Source organism: Rosa chinensis, chromosome 1, assembly GCF_002994745.2.
Source record: "Rosa chinensis cultivar Old Blush chromosome 1, RchiOBHm-V2, whole genome shotgun sequence".
NCBI classification, from domain to species: Eukaryota; Viridiplantae; Streptophyta; class Magnoliopsida; order Rosales; family Rosaceae; genus Rosa; species Rosa chinensis.
This window is the reverse complement of record NC_037088.1, coordinates 50,606,319-50,625,444: the sequence shown is the minus strand read 5'-3', so window position 1 is coordinate 50,625,444 and position 19,126 is coordinate 50,606,319. Positions and strand designations below refer to the sequence as shown.

The 19,126-nt window shown below is 39.1% G+C and overlaps 1 protein-coding gene and 1 long non-coding RNA gene across 2 annotated transcripts; both read right to left on the bottom strand.

Annotated features, from left to right (window-relative positions):
- Window positions 1-761: 761 nt before the first annotated feature.
- Window positions 762-1,608, bottom strand: LOC121051805. Its single transcript, XR_005807044.1, has 3 exons — window positions 1,543-1,608; window positions 1,237-1,363; window positions 762-1,066 (listed from the first exon to the last, which is right to left on the bottom strand). It is a non-coding gene; the product is annotated as an uncharacterized LOC121051805 (long non-coding RNA).
- Window positions 1,609-13,702: 12,094 nt separating this feature from the next.
- On the bottom strand, window positions 13,703-17,402 carry LOC112182221 (uncharacterized protein At5g41620). The gene is made up of 3 exons (XM_024320668.2): window positions 16,859-17,402; window positions 16,023-16,148; window positions 13,703-15,365 (listed from the first exon to the last, which is right to left on the bottom strand). The coding sequence occupies exons 1-3, from the start codon at window positions 17,219-17,221 to the stop codon at window positions 13,947-13,949; spliced, it is 1,908 nt and encodes a 635-aa protein (XP_024176436.1). The 5' UTR covers window positions 17,222-17,402; the 3' UTR covers window positions 13,703-13,946.
- Window positions 17,403-19,126: the final 1,724 nt, after the last annotated feature.

Genomic DNA, 19,126 nt, shown 5'->3' with positions numbered 1-19,126 from the left:
CAAATTCTGGAGCGCTGCACGGTGCACAACTGCGATCTCCGCCACATCCACGGGTAGGTATGCAAACGCCCTCGCCGCCATCAACCTGAACGTGACTGGTTTGATCTGGGTCCAGAGGTCGCACGTCCGCCACATAGGGCCACTCTTCCCTTGGCCTCCAACCTGTAATCGCCGATCAATCCCGACTGCGTATAACCTAGCCTTGAGCCGGCCTCGTCGAGGCCTGATCCGCCACGGCCACTCGTCCATCCAATCACCGTTGAGTCTGATCGGACTGGAGCATAGATCCAAATCCCTCACATCCCCTATTTCCTTCCGGCCAGAGATGATGGCCAACCTAGGACTAGGTTGGGTGGTCACCGCACAAGATCGACTGCTGAGTGTCATCCACAGATGACGTAGAAGGGAGACCGGTACCAGCCGCCATGGCTGGAGGCTAGGGTTTGGGTTTCACCAGAGCCCCATACGAGGAAGTTTTCTCTATAAGACCCCAATGTATATTAAATAGTAGCCTTAATATAGTCAAATAATAGGATATTTCATGATTTTTTTAGATTAAGGATATTTTAGGTACTTTGGGTTGTGTATTTAATAAAATATTAGAACGAGAAATTAAAAGGGTGGTGTATTAAGTATAGAGTATGTATTAAGTAATTAGAGGTGTGTATTTAAAACTTCTCATCATGCACAAAACAAAAATATCAGATAGATTTTTTTATGAATTATATAACACGCTTACATCAACAAATACACAACTAAACTTCGTTTAAACTGGTAATGTATCAAAGCCTTCAAGTATTTTGTTCTCTGGCGGAGAAGTTCAGACGGAATGGGTGCATTGGGAAGCTGATATTGGTCGACGGATGGTGGCATGGTGCTTAATTCAATGTAATCCTTTTTTTTTTTTTTTTTTTTTGAAGATTGCTTCGATGCAATCACCATGACTATAATTAGGAGTCGCTTCAAGGTTTCTTGGTGAAGGGTTCTCCGATCCAACTTCATTGAAGAAAGAGCCACTATTACCAACACGAGCTCGGTCACCATAGCTGCAACAGTCACTGCCAATCTGCCATCACAACCATAACTATCAACCACTTTTCATTTGTCTCAGAAAATATCGACCAAATCCGATTCACTTTCTCAAATTTATTACACCCCTTTTTCTACAATTTTTTTATTCTTTTTCTCCAAGTTTTGAATAGAATTAAGATCGCCTACAAAATATTTAACCCTTACTTAAATATGAAGATGTGCGCCTCATTGTGATGAGAAAACCATCTGATTGCTCGAATATGTATAACAAAATTCACTTTCGGGCGTCATGGTCTCACTTCATCTTGGAAAATTCTTCTGCAGCCAACATCTGCACAGTCAGAATCTCTTAAGTGCTTCATGATCAGTGTCCCAAAAGTGCTTTCATGATAATGGATTCATGGTGTCCTTAGATTCTGTATCCTAATAGACCAAAACATGAGCATACCAGTTCAAACAAAAAGAAAAAGGTATTATGTACATACTTTTCTAGCAAATCCTATATATTACCTCTTTGGCGAACCTCGACGGCATGAGGAAAAAAAAAAAACAGAGATTAAGAGAGGGAAGGGCACGAACCCTACCCCATACAACAACAAAAAAAAAAAAAAAAAAATGCAGAAAGCTAGTGTGTGGCAGAGAAAGTAAAGCCGATAAATTAGTCAATTATTAACCTTAAGTTTCAAGATTACCAGCATGCTTTAGTTGTGGTCATGTAAGCTATCTCAACCTCTATATATATATATATATATATATATATATATAACCACTAACTTTAGAAATATTTCTAATACCAATTTGGAGCTCCCTTCACTCCAATACCAAAAAGATCGAGGCAACCTCGTCTCCTAACTCATGCAAACCCTTAGAATGCGCACTCATTGGTATCATACGCACCCCCAGAGGTATTCATGAACTAGCAGCCGTGGTAAACCATCACCTCCTTTCAAGATTGAAGTGAAGAAGAGCTCCAAAGTGAAGCCGTAACAACAACAACAAAAAAGTAAAGAAAGGAAGGATATGCTACCCATATATGAGAACAGAAGGCAAGCAAAGTTTTCTATGAGAATAGGCAGGACTCGGGAGTGTTTATATAGGGTCTAGGACTTCATTGCTGGGGTTTTGATGGAATCAGGGACATTAATTTAAAACGATTTAGTATTAAAGAAAGAATCTGGTAATGGGATTTTCTTGTGAAAGGATTGGTGATTGCATTAGTAGCTAATTAAGAGAGAAATCATATCACTTAATTGATGCGTTTTGAGCATCTTTCATTGTAACTTTCCAACTATATGGTTATTATTGGCTGTCTATAGTATACAATCATATATTGCTAAGTGGGTGATCAGTTGCTTCTAACTTTCCAAGGGTGCGTATGTGGCTTGACCGTCTGATTGCTGGACTTTATTTTTTCTTTTGAAATAGGTGACAAATCAAAAGAGAATATCAAGTGTAGTTGGCCACGCAATTAGATATTTTAGGTCTGGAAAATTGAATATATAGTTCTTAGGTTAACTAATGTAGAACAGATGGCGGTCCAATTTCAAGAACAATTGGATCGTGCTAAAGGTGGAAACCGAAAAGTGACTAGTAGACGTGAAATGGGCCTCCGGAGTCCGATTGGGACGCACTTTAGCTTTCCGGAAAGGGAATCACGCCAGAAATCAAACTCGTTGCTTTGCCACGACGTGTGACCTTTTTCGGGCTTTCGGGATCGTTTAGGGCCTCAAAACGGCATTTTTCTATTTTACCCGTTTTTGGTTTTCTTAGTTATTTTGGGATTGTTTTCGTTTTTATCCATGGGCCTTAGGGTTTCGTTGTTAGTCGCCCTAGGGTACTTTTCTCTTATTTATGCAGCCGCAAGTGGCTGCAAAAGGGATCTTTCATCTTTTATCAATAAAATTGAGATTATTCTCTTTTATCTCTGGTGGACTCCAGAATCTTTTGCTTAGGTTTATTGCTGGTAAACCTAGTTATCAATCCGACTGCGTCAGGTGGTATCAGAGCAGGTCTTCCCTGTCTCTTTTATTTGCCTTCGTAGCAATGGGTGAAGTCACGAAATCAGATATTGAAGCTCTTACAGCAGCGTTTACCGCTGCCATCAATTCCATGAATAATCAGATCGGAGAAATTCGTGGATTGTTGGGTGAGAGGAACAACAACAACCACAACAACAATAATCAGCGTAGAGATGGGGAAGGAGGCCAGCGAGTTAGGGCTCCACGTGGTGAAGTTGTTGATAATACATCAGAATCTGAACCTGAAGAAGAAATTTTACAACATGAACAACATGGACAAGCTGACCAAGATTATAAAGTCAAGGCCGAAATTCCTTTCTTTTCAGGCAACTTGGGTGTAGAAGATTATCTAGATTGGCAGCTTCAGGTGGACAGGTTCTTTGAGATCATGGAAGTTCCTGAGCACAAGCAGGTTAAGCATGTTGCCTGGAGATTGAAGAGTACTGCTGCAGTTTGGTGGGATAAATTGCAGAACACTCGAAAGAAGCAGAGGAAGCAGGGTGTTAAAACATGGCGAAGAATGAAGCAGTTGATGATGGAGAGGTTCTTGCCAGATGATTATGAGCAGATTTTATACAGGCTGTACATAGAATGTGTCCAAGGAACTAGGACGGTGGGTGATTATACAGCTGAGTTCTTACGCTACTCGGAGCGTAATGAATTAGGGGAAACTGAAGGCCAGAAGGTGGCTCACTATATCAGTGGACTGAAGCCTTCCATTCAAGAGAGAATTGGGTTACAAATTGTTCATACTATGGCCGAAGTTACGAACCTAGCATTGAAGGCAGAGTTGATGGAGAAGCCTTCACGAGCTTCCTCCTTCCAAAGGTATAACTACCAATGGAGTACAGATTTGGTTAACGCCTCAACTGCCAAGGGTACAACCACGCTGCAGAGAGCAGAAAACGCTTTTAAAACTTCTAATCCTCCTTTTAAAGGCGCGGGCAGTTCTAGTGGTGCTCAAAATAGGGCCCCGAATCAGAGGTTTAATAATCCCTATGCTAAGCCTACAACAGATATCTGTTATCTATGCAACAAGCCGGGGCATAGGTCTAATGTGTGTCCTGAGAGGAGACAAACTGCCCTTATAGATGATTATGATGAGGATGAAGAAGAAGTTGGAAGAGATGGCGATTATGATGGGGCTGAGTTTGCGGAGGAGGAATCTCCTGAGAAGATTAATATTGTGTTGCAGTGGGTTCTACTATGTCCTAAAGATGAAGGGCAGCGGCGCAATATTTTCAGGTCACTTTGTTCCATTAATAACAAAGTGTGCAATTTAATTGTGGATAATGGAAGCTGCGAAAATTTTGTGGCCAAGAAACTGGTGGAATATTTGCAGTTACCTACGCAACCTCATGAGACACCTTATTCCCTCGGGTGGGTCAAGAAAGGTCCACAAGTTCGAGTTGTTGAATCCTGCAAAGTACCGGTAACCATTGGTAAGCATTATAAAGATGAAGTTTTATGCGACATTATTGATATGGATGCTTGTCATATTTTGTTTGGACGACCTTGGCAATTTGATGTGGATGTGACTTATAAAGGCAGGGACAATGAGATGTTGTTTATGTGGAATAACCATAAAATTGCTATGGCTCCTGTGTGTCAATTTGAGAAATCTGGTGTGAAGAAAGTGGAGAGTTTCCTGACCTTGTCTAGCAGTGAACTTGAGATGGAGAGGGCCTTTAAAGAATCTGAGGTTTTCTGTCCAGTGGTGATAAAGGGGTTGTTGTCTGCAGAAAAGGAAGAAGTGGTAATCCCCAAGGAAGTACAGGACATGTTGGGAGAATTTGAAGAGTTGATCTCGGATGAGTTACCCAACGAGCTGCCACCTATGAGAGACATTCAACATCAGATTGATTTGGTGCCTGGAGCTAGCTTGCCCAATCTGCCACATTACCGAATGAGTCCCAAGGAGAATGAGATTTTGAGAGAGCAGATTGAAGATTTGTTGAAAAAGGGGTTCATTCGAGAAAGTATGAGTCCTTGTGCAGTTCCAGTCCTCCTTGTTCCTAAGAAGGGCAATCAATGGCGGATGTGTGTTGATAGCAGGGCCATTAATAAGATAACTGTGAAGTACAGGTTCCCTATTCCTCGTTTGGAAGACATGCTTGATGAGCTAGAGGGTTCCAAAGTGTTTACCAAGATAGACCTTCGAAGTGGATATCACCAGATTCGAATCAAGCCAGGAGATGAATGGAAGACAGCTTTTAAGAGCAAGGATGGCTTGTACGAGTGGATGGTTATGCCATTCGGATTGTCTAATGCACCCAGCACTTTTATGAGGCTTATGAACCAGGTTCTTCGCCCTTTTATAGGTTCCTTTGTAGTAGTGTATTTTGATGATATACTGATATATAGCAGGACCAAAGAAGAACATCTGGTGCACTTGAAGCAGGTTTTGGTAGCTTTACAGGAGAATAAACTGTACATCAACCTAAAAAAATGTACATTCTGCACCAGCAAGTTATTATTTCTGGGATTTGTGGTTGGAGAAGAAGGCATTCAGGTTGATGAAGAGAAGGTACGGGCTATAAGAGAATGGCCAGCTCCAAAGACAGCTTCTGAGGTGCGGAGCTTTCATGGTTTAGCTACCTTCTATAGGAGGTTTGTGAAGAATTTCAGTACCATTACTGCCCCTATTACTGAATGTTTGAAGAAAGGCAAATTCCAGTGGGGAGAGGAACAAGAGAAGAGTTTTGCCTTGATCAAAGAAAAGCTTTGTACTGCACCAGTTCTCGCTCTTCCTAATTTTGATAAGGTTTTTGAGGTTGAATGTGATGCTAGTGGCGTGGGAGTAGGTGCTGTGTTGTCACAAGATAAGAAACCAGTAGCATTCTTTAGTGAAAAGCTGAGTGAAGCTCGCCAGAAGTGGAGTACTTACGATCAAGAATTTTATGCAGTGTTCCGAGCATTGAGACAATGGGAGCACTACCTGATTCAGAGAGAATTTGTACTGTTCACGGATCATCAAGCCTTGAAGTACCTTAATAGTCAGAAAACTGTGAATAAGATGCATGCCAGGTGGGTGAGTTTTCTGCAGAAATTTCCTTTTGTGATTCAACATAAATCTGGTACTCTTAATAGGGTGGCAGATGCTTTGAGTAGGAGGGCTTCCTTGCTGGTCACCTTAGCTCAGGAGATTGTGGGGTTTGAGCTCTTGAAGGAGTTGTATGAGGAAGATACTGATTTTAAGGAGATCTGGACCAAATGCAGTAGCAATAATGCAGTTGCAGATTTTTATGTGAATGAAGGGTATTTATTCAAAGGCAATCGGTTATGTATCCCTAGTTCTTCATTGCGAGAAAAGCTGATTAGAGATCTGCATGGAGGGGGTTTGAGTGGGCACTTGGGCCGAGACAAAACTATTGCTAGCCTTGAGGAGAGGTATTTCTGGCCACAGTTGAAGAAGGACGCAGGAACTATCGTAAGGAAGTGCTACACCTGCCAGGTCTCTAAGGGTCAGTCTCAAAACACAGGTCTTTATCTACCTTTACCTGTTCCTGATGATATTTGGCAGGACCTTGCTATGGATTTTGTGTTGGGACTACCCCGTACCCAAAGGGGAGTGGATTCAGTGTTTGTGGTAGTTGACAGGTTCTCTAAGATGGTGCATTTCATCGCATGTAAGAAGACTGCTGATGCTTCTAATATAGCTAAACTGTTCTTCAGAGAAGTGGTTCGTTTGCATGGAGCACCCAAGTCCATTACATCTGACAGAGACACCAAGTTCCTTAGCCATTTCTGGATTACCTTGTGGAGGATGTTTGGAACAACTTTGAACCGTAGCAGCACAGCTCATCCTCAAACTGATGGACAGACAGAGGTTACTAATAGAACCTTGGGTAACATGGTTCGGAGTGTTTGTGGAGATAGGCCCAAACAATGGGATTATGCTTTACCACAGGTGGAGTTTGCTTATAACAGTGCTGTGCATAGTGCAACAGGGAAGTCCCCATTCTCCTTAGTTTATACTGCTGTTCCTCGACATGTGGTGGATTTGGTAAAGCTTCCTAAAGTTCCTGGTGTTAGTGTTGCTGCTGAAAGCATGGCCAAGGATGTGCAGTTTGTTCGAGAATCAACTAAGGCCAAATTGGAACAAATTAATGCCAAGTATAAAGCTGCAGCTAACAAGCATCGGCGAGTTAAAGTGTTCCAGGAAGGTGATGACGTGATGGTGTTCCTGAGGAAGGAGAGATTCCCTGTTGGTACCTATAACAAGTTGAAGCCCAGAAAATATGGTCCTTTTAAGGTGGTGAAGAAGATCAATGATAATGCTTATGTTGTTGCACTTCCAGATTCAATGGGCATTTCTAACACTTTCAATGTTGCTGATCTGCATGAGTTTCGTGAAGATGAGGCTCTTTATCCTGAAGAGAACTCGGGTTGAGTTCTTCGGAGGTGGAGGAGACTGATGTAGAACAGATGGCGGTCCAATTTCAAGAACAATTGGATCGTGCTAAAGGTGGAAACCGAAAAGTGACTAGTAGACGTGAAATGGGCCTCCGGAGTCCGATTGGGACGCACTTTAGCTTTCCGGAAAGGGAATCGTGCCAGAAATCAAACTCGTTGTTATGCCACGACATGTGACCTTTTTCGGGCTTTCGGGATCGTTTAGGGCCTCAAAACGGCATTTTTCTATTTTACCCGTTTTTGGTTTTCTTAGTTATTTTGGGATTGTTTTCGTTTTTATCCATGGGCCTTAGGGTTTCGTTGTTAGTCGCCCTAGGGTACTTTTCTCTTATTTATGCAGCCGCAAGCGGCTGCAGAAGGGATCTTTCATCTTTTATCAATAAAATTGAGATTATTCTCTTTTATCTCTGGTGGACTCCAGAATCTTTTGCTTAGGTTTATTGCTGGTAAACCTAGTTATCAATCCGACTGCGTCATTAACTCATAAGCTGAACTTTGATCGTCCACCTTAAATGTAATCAAAGAATCCTCAATTTATATTTTCATGTTTGAAGCTATTCGTTTGACGAATCACCTTTCAAAGATCAACGCTACAAATAAGTGAATTGTGTGTATTGGAATTTGTTTGGTTGGTGTAGGATATTTTTCATGGAGCTTGAGGCTAGAGTCTCTATTTACTAACCTTAATATAGGGAATTTGTTGGAGCAAAAGAGGCTTATTTTTCTCTAAAGTAGAGAAAAATCAAAATACTATATCTGTTGGAGTTGCTTTAAAATCTAAATGAATTGAAAAGGAAACTACTACTCGTTCAAACCAAACCTTAAATTCCATTGCTAATGTTGGCAGTGACGAGCTGTGATTGAGGTGGTTCTGCGTTGGATCTGCCCCTTTAGCTTCTTTACTCTATGGACTTCACCGGTGATCGAGCTGGGGTCATTATCACAACGCAATCGATTCCATAAATAAATAAGAACAAAAGATTAACTTCAATTTATTCTTTTAGATCATATGAACGAGTCTCTTTGTGTGAAATGCCAATCTCATTCAGCTTCCGACACTTGGTGTAGTTTTTAAATAGTGAACTCCTTCCAAATGTGACCTCACTTTTCTACAAAATTTGATTTTGCTGGCCGTTGGTATTTGACCGAATTGTGCCGAAATACCTTATTATAGCACACGTCTTGGTCTTTTTTGTAAAATGAAGGGAACTGGGAGGGAAACCTGTAGATCGAATTCACGAGGTTGTGGGTGGGAAATTATATCTGTAGAATTGTAATGTCTTGTAATATTGTTTTCGTGAAATGAAGAATCCCAAGTCGGGTTCATCCCTGGATTGTTAGTTGCAAGTTTGCTTCAATGAAAATGACTTGTTGATTTCTTGACCGCTTTATACATATGGCTGGTAAATATGAGAAGACAGTGTGGTAAAAACTGGCATGGTATTTGCTAGTTATATATATTATTGTTTATCCTGGTCTTCTCCAAGGTTATTAGTGTGAGATGTCAATGAGAGTTTATAAACTCTTGAAATAGATTATGAATCCCACATTGCATCCCTTTATTAAATTGATCAATGTTACATACATTTATATATGATACCCTTTCTTTTAAGGGTCATCAGTGATTAAAATCGCTTTCAGGCTTCATTTGAACTTGAAACATTTCTTCTTAATGCCATCAAATAATTAATACAAACGTTTAATACTAACACACCCTTTAATCAATATATGCACTCCCAGCTTTAAATTAAACATAGCCGGCCTCTCCATCGGCAGATCAGAATGTTCCAAATCACTGCACCATCGGAGTCTCTGATAGTCGCAGCTTCGTGTAGACGTGCACCAACTGGCTTTGCTGTGTTGTAATTAATCAAGATCTCACAATTAACTCTTAGTGGAGAATAAAAAAATTAAATACAGAAAAGGAGGCCCTATATATATACGTCATGCAACTATATATAAATGTAAAAGGAGGCATTCTAGATTGACGAAGCAGAAAGATAAAGATAAGAACGTAGTTGACTGGGAAGCCAATACGGTAGTGGAGCCATTTACAGAATTACAGATTTAGGGCATTGATAAATTTGATCAGAGTGTGTAGTTTTGCAGTTTTCCTTCGTTTAGTACAAATTTTGATCACAATGGGACAACTTCAGAAATTAGAGAATGCAGACCATTTGAAGCTCCCTTCACTCCAATACCAAAAAGATCAAGGCAACCTCGTCTCCTACCTCATGCAAACCCTTAGTATGCGCACACTCATTGGTATCGTGCGCACCCCCAGAGGTATTCATGAGGAAGCAGCCGTCGTCAGCCATCACCTCCTTTCAGAGTTGGAGAGAAGAGGAGCCCCATTTGGATCCAAAACCTAATACCCTAATTAAGGAACACTCATATATACACAGAACAAGTACCAGAAACATGCATATGAAGGAAGAAGGAAATAATTGTTGTGAGAATGAGCAGAGTTGAGGGATTCTTATATAGGCTAGCCTGGTTATGACTTGGGTTTGATGAAATCAGAGCCATTAAGTTTCCAAGATATAATAATAATGAAAAAAATCTGATTATGGGTTTTTTTTTTCCTTTCCAAGAATTGGTGATACGTTGCACTATATCGAGCAACTCCAACAGCTTCCCCATATTTTGATTTTTCTCCACTTTAGGGAAAAAAATATCCTCTTTTGCTCCAACAGATTCACTAGAATTTTCTCTATTTTAGGGAAAATGAGGAAAGAGAAAACCAAATTCCCTATATTTACAGCAATCTCTAAAATTTTAAGGAAGAATATGGACATTTTAGAGATTGTTGTAAAATAGGGAATCTATTGGAGTTCGAGAAGATAAAGATGCTAAAGATTTAATTTTGCTTCCCTATTATACAGATTCCCTACTTTGGGGAAAAATGAGTCTATTTTGCTCCAACAGATTCCCTATAACTTTCTCTATTTTAGGGAAAGTGAGGAAAGAGAAAACCAAATTCCCTATATTTACAGCAATCTCTAAAATTTTAAGGAAGAATATGAAGATTTTAGAGATTTCTGTAAAATAGGGAATCTGTTAGAGTTGGAGAAGAAAAAAATGCTAAAACTTAAGACTTGTGCTTCCCTATTATACAGAAATTATAGGGAAGCTGTTGGAGTTGCTCTATATAGGCCTGCTCACCTAAGGGATAGTTTTTAAGGAACTGTGAGGGACAAGTGAATCCGATGGCTGAAAATAAATGCACAGTTTTAAGTTGTTATAATTTCTGCTTTTATATATTAATGTATGTGGTTGAGATGCATTTGTCTCTCACAGTCCTTTGTGCTCAATATATCATTATTAATTGCTGATTGAGAATCTTTAATTCCGTTAATCAGTAACTGTTGAGCATCTTTATTGTAACTTTTCAAACTAGGTTAACATTAGTTGTTATAACTAATATATAATCATACATAGCCAAGTGGTGCATTATGTGGCGCCTTTATTATCAGAGGCTCTAAAATTTGAAGTGTGCTTTATGTGCCGCCTTGATCATTGGTAGATATTTTTCATAATCAACTATAATATTGCTTTTCTGAAAGAAATGATTTTTGCTATTTTGAGGAATGCTAGCAATATTTCTTTTTATTACAAGTTGAAAGAAATTTTCTTATCAACTTTGTTGAAGAATCAGTTCTACACTAAACGGTGTTTAGCTTCTAACAATTAGTAGTTGGCCGGTAGTGCGTTGCTGCAATTTTGAGAGATGGAGTAATATAGAACACTGCCCATAAGCATAGTCTTTAATATATAAAATCGCCTAAATCAGAGGAGTTTGGCCGGTGGTGCGCTGCTGCAATTTTGAGAGATGGAAATGGATCAATTTGTGGATTCAAAAGCCCTCGCTTTTTCTTGATTGGTTTCTTTCTCCTAAAGCATACGTATGTCGAATTAAACCAAGTTACATTTCGATGTTGGTTTGTACTTCTATAATATGGGCAATGTTTTAAAAAACGGCCTAGGCGCTAGGCGGCAAGGAACCGCTCCGATTTTGGCATAGGCGTTTCCCTTAGGCTCTGGGCTACTAGGCGGGCTAGACGGTTCTAGGCGGAGCCTAAGTAGTCGGAAACCCTAATTTATTCTATATTTTGACTATTTTTATATTTATAATTAATTTTTAGACTTTAAATATTGTTATTTATATTATTATATGTCATAAAAATAATTTATTTATTTATTTTTTTTTTAAACCGCCTAGTCCCCTAGGCGCTAGTCCCTGGATCACCGCCCGACTAATGCCTAGCGTTTTTTAGAACCTTGAGTATGGGATCTCCTTTTTTTTTGGCAATGACAATTGTAGCTCAAGTTGGCAAGTTGCAATGTCTGCCTTGCATAGAGAGAAGGATAGCTTTGCATTGGACGAACATCTTTTGGATGAGGCGAATTACTATTTCACTTATTTGTTTGGTGTAGTGGCAAATCATGCATGGTTTTTCCATGTGAGGCGACGTAATCCGCTGGAGGCTGAGGTGCATCCCGGCAGCAATGGTGGGGGAATTCCGATCTGAGCGGCAAATTGGCTGAGTTTGTGGGCTTTTTGGGCTTGCCCTATTCTATTGGGCCTCTTATAGTGGGCTGAATTTTTATTTTCTATATGGATTAAGTATTTTACTTTTTATTTATGTTGTTTTGTCATTTTAATTAGACGTGACTTTATACTAGCAATAAGTCCCTATCGTGTCACGGTAGGGCAACGTGGGCTCTGTCACGGTAGGCACACCTTGTGTGTCTTGTCTGCTCTAGTTAGGCGGCGAGTTACTAAATGGTCGCAACCTCTTAGTGGCAGGATGAAATTAAGTGTCACCGGACGCGTATTCCGGTGGCAACATAATAGGAAAGTTGATCTTATTAGTATATTATGGCTTCAAGTAAGCTTTTACTTTCTGATATGTCACCACCTCTGTAAAGCGAATAGAGTAGCCAGAAGTGCACTCTTCGCTAATTGGTGTATGATAGAATACATACTTTTTGTTGAGACTCTTGTTATTATCTCGAGTAGTTCTCTATATAGCTTATTGTAATTTGGGGTTCAGGTTTCATGTCCCCCCCCAATGTATTCTGCAGTTTCATTAATGATCAAGGCTTAAGGGCAGCCGTACTGGTCCTCTTTCGAAAAAAAAAAAAAAAAAGCTAGATAATGCTATAATATTGTAAATTGTTTAGCTAATTAAGCATCTTCTAGCTAAGTTGTATTCGATTTTCCAAATTAATTGATTCTCTACCTTTAGTTGGACGCTAACTTAGCATCATGGGAGCAATGGAGGCCATCGAGTGGTTCTATTATTGGCTTATTGCAATTTACATGCATGCTCTAATTTCTATCATAAGCATCTCTTAATTACTGAGAAAGGGAAAAAAAAAATTTGAGACGAAATTAGCTTCATGCTTCGATCCATCAAAACAAAGATTCCTATGTAGTTGCTTTTTCCATAGTGGTCCACTACATTTGATATAAGAAAGACCATATACTTCGTTAAACTTTGCGTTGAACATCATCCCGCAGTCCCGCACAATTATTGTGTTCTTTATATGCACAGTTTGCCTACTGGGTAATGAAAAAGAGATAATTTCATCAGCAATCACCAACTTTTAACAGACAAAACATAGTAGGCAACATAATTATAGTTTTATAAGCCACAATCAATTTAACTTTGTTATTGTTGGCAATATAAGCCAGTCATATGGGAGAAGAAATTCTGCTTACAGGTAGTCCTGTCACACTCACCAGTCACCACCAAGTATACCAGAAAATTTTGGGTCACATATTTAATAACTTGAACACCATTTTTTAATCTGATGGTGGGTAATGGGACATTTCCCATGTGAATGGCAATAATCTAATAAATCTTTTCAATGTATGGTTTATTTAGGTAACAGTCTTTAACACTTCAAATCTTCAATGAACTTAATTGGGAATGGGAGGCTAATGTTGATAGTCAGAAACTCGTCAGAATCTGGTATTGCTTTTGAGTTTTAAATTCTCAGAGATCAAGTCCCATTTGGTGAATTAAAGTATAGTTCTTTAGCTATATGCCTATATGGTCAAAAGTAATTGAGCAAACCTAAATTTTTTTAATTTTTTTTTCATTTGAAGAGATTAGAAAATGAAATGTGTCATTGAGAGTGCAACAAGGAACAGTACAGAATTAGGCTCCACCTCGTTCCAAACTTCCAACATCCATGGCTGAAAACCTCGTTCCAATATCCATGGCTGAAAAATTGAACCCTTCTAAAAGAACCATTTTTTCGAAGCTAAGGTAATATGAACAAGGTAAATACAAAACAATTCTCATGTACAAGTGTAACTCTAAAATTACTAGGGAAAACAAAATTGTTCTGCATTTTGTTTTAGACATTGAACTAGAATCGGAGTTTACAAAGATCCAGACCTCAAGCCAAGGATCAGCTGTTCTCGATGAGAAGCTTACTATGAGCAGATCTACAAGTCTCATCAGACTACAAAGGCCCTTTTGAACTTCTGGTGCGCGATTGTTTTGCTTCTAACCTTGCTTCAAGTAATTTTGCCATCAAGGTATTTTCATCAAGGTCTGGGGGCCAATCCAAAGAAGATTCAGATTTTCCAAAATCTGGGGCTGTTAAATTAGACTTCCATCCCTGAACTGGACTAGCATTACCTGTAAACACAGATTGGATACAAGTTTTCACCCTGCAGTTACTGTCAGGATGATTGGATTTTAATCCATGAGCCTCAACCCTTTTGCTTTGTATTTCGTGAAGACCTTCTCTGATTGCATCAGAGTATACAGAATCTTCAAGATTGTCAACCATAGCGGGATTCTCTTCTCCCAGCTTGCCATCTTCCCTATCTGCAGCCAGGGTCCTGTTTCCATGACAGGACATGGTTCTCGCCATGTGTTGTTTAAACTGGCCTTGCAAACCAGACAAGATATTTCCCTTAATGTGCTCCTCTGCCTTTTTCTTCATGGAATTCGATTTCTCTATTCCTCCATATTGTCTTTCTGCATCATTATTTTTCTGTTGTCTGGAGCTTCGTGTGATTTGTTTTCCACTAGCACTCCTGACTGCCGGTGAATAGTGTGAATCACTATCAGTAGATTCTTCAGCAGCATTTCCTGGTGCGCTTACAGCCTCATTCAATGGAAAGGACTCTAATGAATGTCGGCGTGAGCAGTTTCCCTTGAGCTGCTTTTGGGATAACTCAATATTTATCTTCGAGTCAACAGATCGTTTAGCTTGAAGAAAAGTCTCTATATCAAAACCTAACTTGTCCACAATTGTATTCTTCTCTCCAAGATTATTCTGAGCTTCAGCTATCTTCATTTGCATCCGTTCATCAAGCCATGCTTCTGAAATATGGAGAATTAATCTTTCAGAGCTGGCCAAACCACTCTGATCCTTCTCAGGATTGTGCTTCAGAGATCGCACCTCTTGCTCATACTCTCTTATTCCCTTGGAAAACTCATCGCACAAGTTTTCCAATAGGATACGTGCTTTGCTCTCCCTTTCAAGCTCTCTCAAAGCATTGGAGAAAGCGGATTTCACTTCAGAAAGCTCTCGAGCTAGCTTGCGATGCAGGCTTTCTGAATGCTTTCTCAACTTCCTTTCACCTTCTAGCTCATCGCTGACCAACTGAACAGCAGCTTTGTTTCGACTTTGGTCTGAAACTTGCTTCATCAAGTCATCCATTTCTTGCCTATCCCATTGCTTTTCATGCACCAACTCTTTAATTATAGCTTGAGAATGATGCAGTTCCATTTTCAGTGCTTTTACCAATGATATATTAGATGCATGTTGTTCTTCAAGACTCCAGATACGATTGAGTACTTTAAGTAATTCTGTGGATGTTTTAAGACCGCAACTTGACTCACCCTTCCTTCCCTTATATGGTGCGACCTACAAAGATGAAAGGGTATCTGAGATTTCAATCCACCAAACGCAGATATTGGGTAAATTAGCTTCTGAGTCTATGTAAGTTCAAACAGAAATCTTTGTCACGCATTGCAATTTTCTTCCTTTATTAGCTATCCTTACAACATGTCAATATCACCAAAGTGATGTTCTTTTCTTCTCATTCTCAAAGTATCAAATAAGCACTTCAATCGTACTAAGATGGCATTATGTTTTAATCTTATACTTCAACATTCTGTCATATGACTCCTATCTATAATTCTAGATCTGAAACACTCCTATACTTTTCCCTGAATTCTTTTAGCACACAGTTACATTCTAACTAGAGCTCTGTATCTTTATAATAGTTATCTACATATCCATTGCTCTCAACTGCTTGATGGCAAACACTTGTGGACTTTACAAGACAAACCCTCCTGAATTTTGACTACATTCGAGGAGTTTGAAACTCAGCTATCAATCCTCATTGCTATTTCTTTAGTTATTATATTACTGAACTCATATCCTCATTGTCTTGCTTTGTTCAGTTATAATATTCAGTGAGCTCATATTATATTACCTTTCTAGTTATATATAACATCTTCAAGCAAAAACAAAAAATAAAAATAACTTTCAGATGAATAAAGAGACATAATTACTCACCTCCATTGAGCTACCACAACTAGAAGGAGATAGGGGCTGTAGAGCATAACCATTGCTCTCAACTGCTTGATGGTGCTGTATCAGCGATGTGGATACAAGCTTCCTCAAACTGCTTGCACTTGCTGGCTGGAATGAGACAAAGGGGAAAGAATCAACAACTAAATAAATACACACAAACACAGATAGCCAGCTTGAAGTTTCGAAACTTCAAAGCAGCGAAAATCACAGCACAACTCTCATGTCCTACACAAAGCCTACTCATTCTTCTGAACATTACAACATTCCTCTATTGCTAATGCTGCTTCATCGTTCCATCAAGATAGTTCTATGCTTAACATATTAACCATGACGGTTAAACTAAACAAAGCAACCACTTGAAAAAAAAAAAAAAAATCTAGTTGCACCAAGAAGAAAAATTTAATTTCCTCATCCAAACACCAGGTAGTATCATGATAAGCCCCGGAAAACAAATATACAACCAAAAATTGCTGAAGGTAATAACTGATACAAACCTTGATGGTTCAAGAAGTTCAGAACTTACAGAATCAAAAGTAAACTACAAGTAGTGAAAGTAATTTAGGTAATTGACCAAAGTACAGCGAATGTAGCAACCTGACTGACAGTATATAGCAAGTAATTCTAAACAAGCTAAACTTTGAAGACACATGCCATTTCTATATCAGGGTTCATAACAATTATCACAAAACAAGTATAACCCAACAAAAGCCAAACACTTTACATGTAACAAACGCACTACTACATACTAGACAAACCCCAAATAAAGAAAAACACCCACAAACTCAAAATCAAACACTCACATTACAAATTTGGTATACCTGATCATGAGGGTCCCTAGTGGGAGTGTCAAGCTCAACCCCATTGTTCTTCCTGTGCTTGTGGGCAAGTCTAGCTCCTGCTCTGCTCATTTGGGGAAGTGGGTTCTGGTAAGACTCAATTTCCCAGAGACTAGCACAGAGGTTTCTAGCAGAGATTGATGGGGTTGAGGTTTTAAGGTTGAGAAATTCTGAGTTGGGTTTGTTGGTGTGAGGCTCAGAATAGAACTCGAGCCTCCAAATGGGCGGTGGCGTAGTACAAAGCCCTCCTCTCTTGCCTACTAATACACCGCGTTTCACCTTTTTCACCATCAACCCTCGCTTTTTTCTTTCACTTTTCGCACCGCCCTTTTCTTCTCTCTCCATCTCTCTCTCTCTCTCTCTGAAATTTCAATTCAATATGTGGGTGCTACTCTCCCTCAAACTCAAACTCAAAACCCATGTTTTGTTTCTTCATTTTCTTGAAAAAGCTACAGTCTTGGGGGTGGTCTCTTCTTTCTCTCTCTCAGTCTCAGCTTTGTCCTACAATTTGTGAATCTCTCTATTCTCTATGTGAGATTTTTTGTTTTTTGTTTCATTGTCCCCTTTCCCCCTATTTACCCAGGTTTTGCCACCTCAGCGCTAGCAATGAGATTGGGACATCAAATAGGGACAGTTTTTTTTTACCTTCTTTCTCTGCTGGAGTGAAACTGTAAAAGCAAAACTGGATTTGATGCTTTTCTTCCTTAAATTTAACAATGTTAAAAGTTCATGTGATGGTGAACATTACTAAATGTCATGGTGAAGAACAATATATGTTGAGAAGAAAATGAGGTCAAATTTTCTTCCTTTAAAATGTTACCATTTACATAAGCACTGCCCTAGTTTAATTATAAATTAACAACTTTATGTAATTCTAGAGTAACCATGTATTTTCTTTGATTTGAGTTTTATAGAATTGACTGTCTGGAAATTAGAGCTTGGTCGATCAGTTGCAACTTGCAACAAAAGAGAAATGCAGATGAGAGATAAATAGATAGAACCATATTCTTTCTTTTGGAAAGTTTGATGTTGTCAAAACATCACAGAATCTCAATGTTACCACACTAATTTCTTTATGCATATGATATTTTTGTGGACCTTATTCTGAAGCTAAAACCAAAGGACAAAGGCTAGAAAGGTTACAATGATATGCTAGTCCCATGTTTCAATTTTCACTTTTTCACTCACATGGTAAGATGAAATGATAGATTATATTGGATTCTTAGAGAGAGAAATGACAAGATGTGCATTCAATAATTCAACACAATGGCCCTCCTCTTGCTTTGCTGGTGTGCCTATGCCCTGCATCCTAGCTAGCTTAGAATATATATAGTCGACAAAGAAATCCAAGTAGCATAACACCTCATCGGCAGAGTAGGAAAACTATTCGTGTGGTTTTTGGTCCCTGTGTTGCATGATATTGTTTATCACATGAGCATCTTGTATATAGCGAGTGAGTTTCATCTCCAAAAACTTTGTTCGACTTACTAGAAATTCCCGCTAAATGCTCTTAATGTTGTTGTATTTGATCTGCTCGATTCTGTAGAAAATATCACCTTGTTGTTCTAATCCATTCTAAACCACTCAAAACACTTCCAATGATATCATTGGATGCTTTTTGTCCAAAACATCGCAATCTGGGGCTAACTTTCTTTTGGTCCCCAATGTTTGCACAATTATATTCTCGACTTAACCATCTTGAATGTGTTTCCGACATGAATTTTGATCACCAAATTCTCAAAAAAAAAAAAAACTTGGTAAGATGAGCATAATGGTCTCCCAGAACATTAACCGAACAACATAATCACAATCAATTCCCATGCACAATTCGGAGTGAGGTTGGCATCATAGGTCAACTTGGTTGTTGAAGCTCACTTAATTCAGTCTGGAGCTGAGCAAATCCACAGTTGAAGCCAAAACTTGGCAGTGTTGGTCCACCAGGACAGTAAGAACAAGATCCATTATTGTGGTCCTCAGCCTATCATGCATTTTATAAACATAGCTAGCTAGGTTCATATTTTTCTTTATGCCATGTAGTTGTCTCTCTGCTTTTTGTGTGCAGCTGGCAATAAGTAATATTTGTCATCTCAGATGTGGTTTGCTTTAGGATTAAAAGATCTTCTATGTTCTTTTCATCCAGTATCCAGATTTCAAATCTAGTTGCAAAAAGACCAATCTAGAGTAGGTTTCCCAATTAACTTGGAAATTGACCCAACTGCAAGAAGTCATTGTGGAGAGTTTAATGGAGCA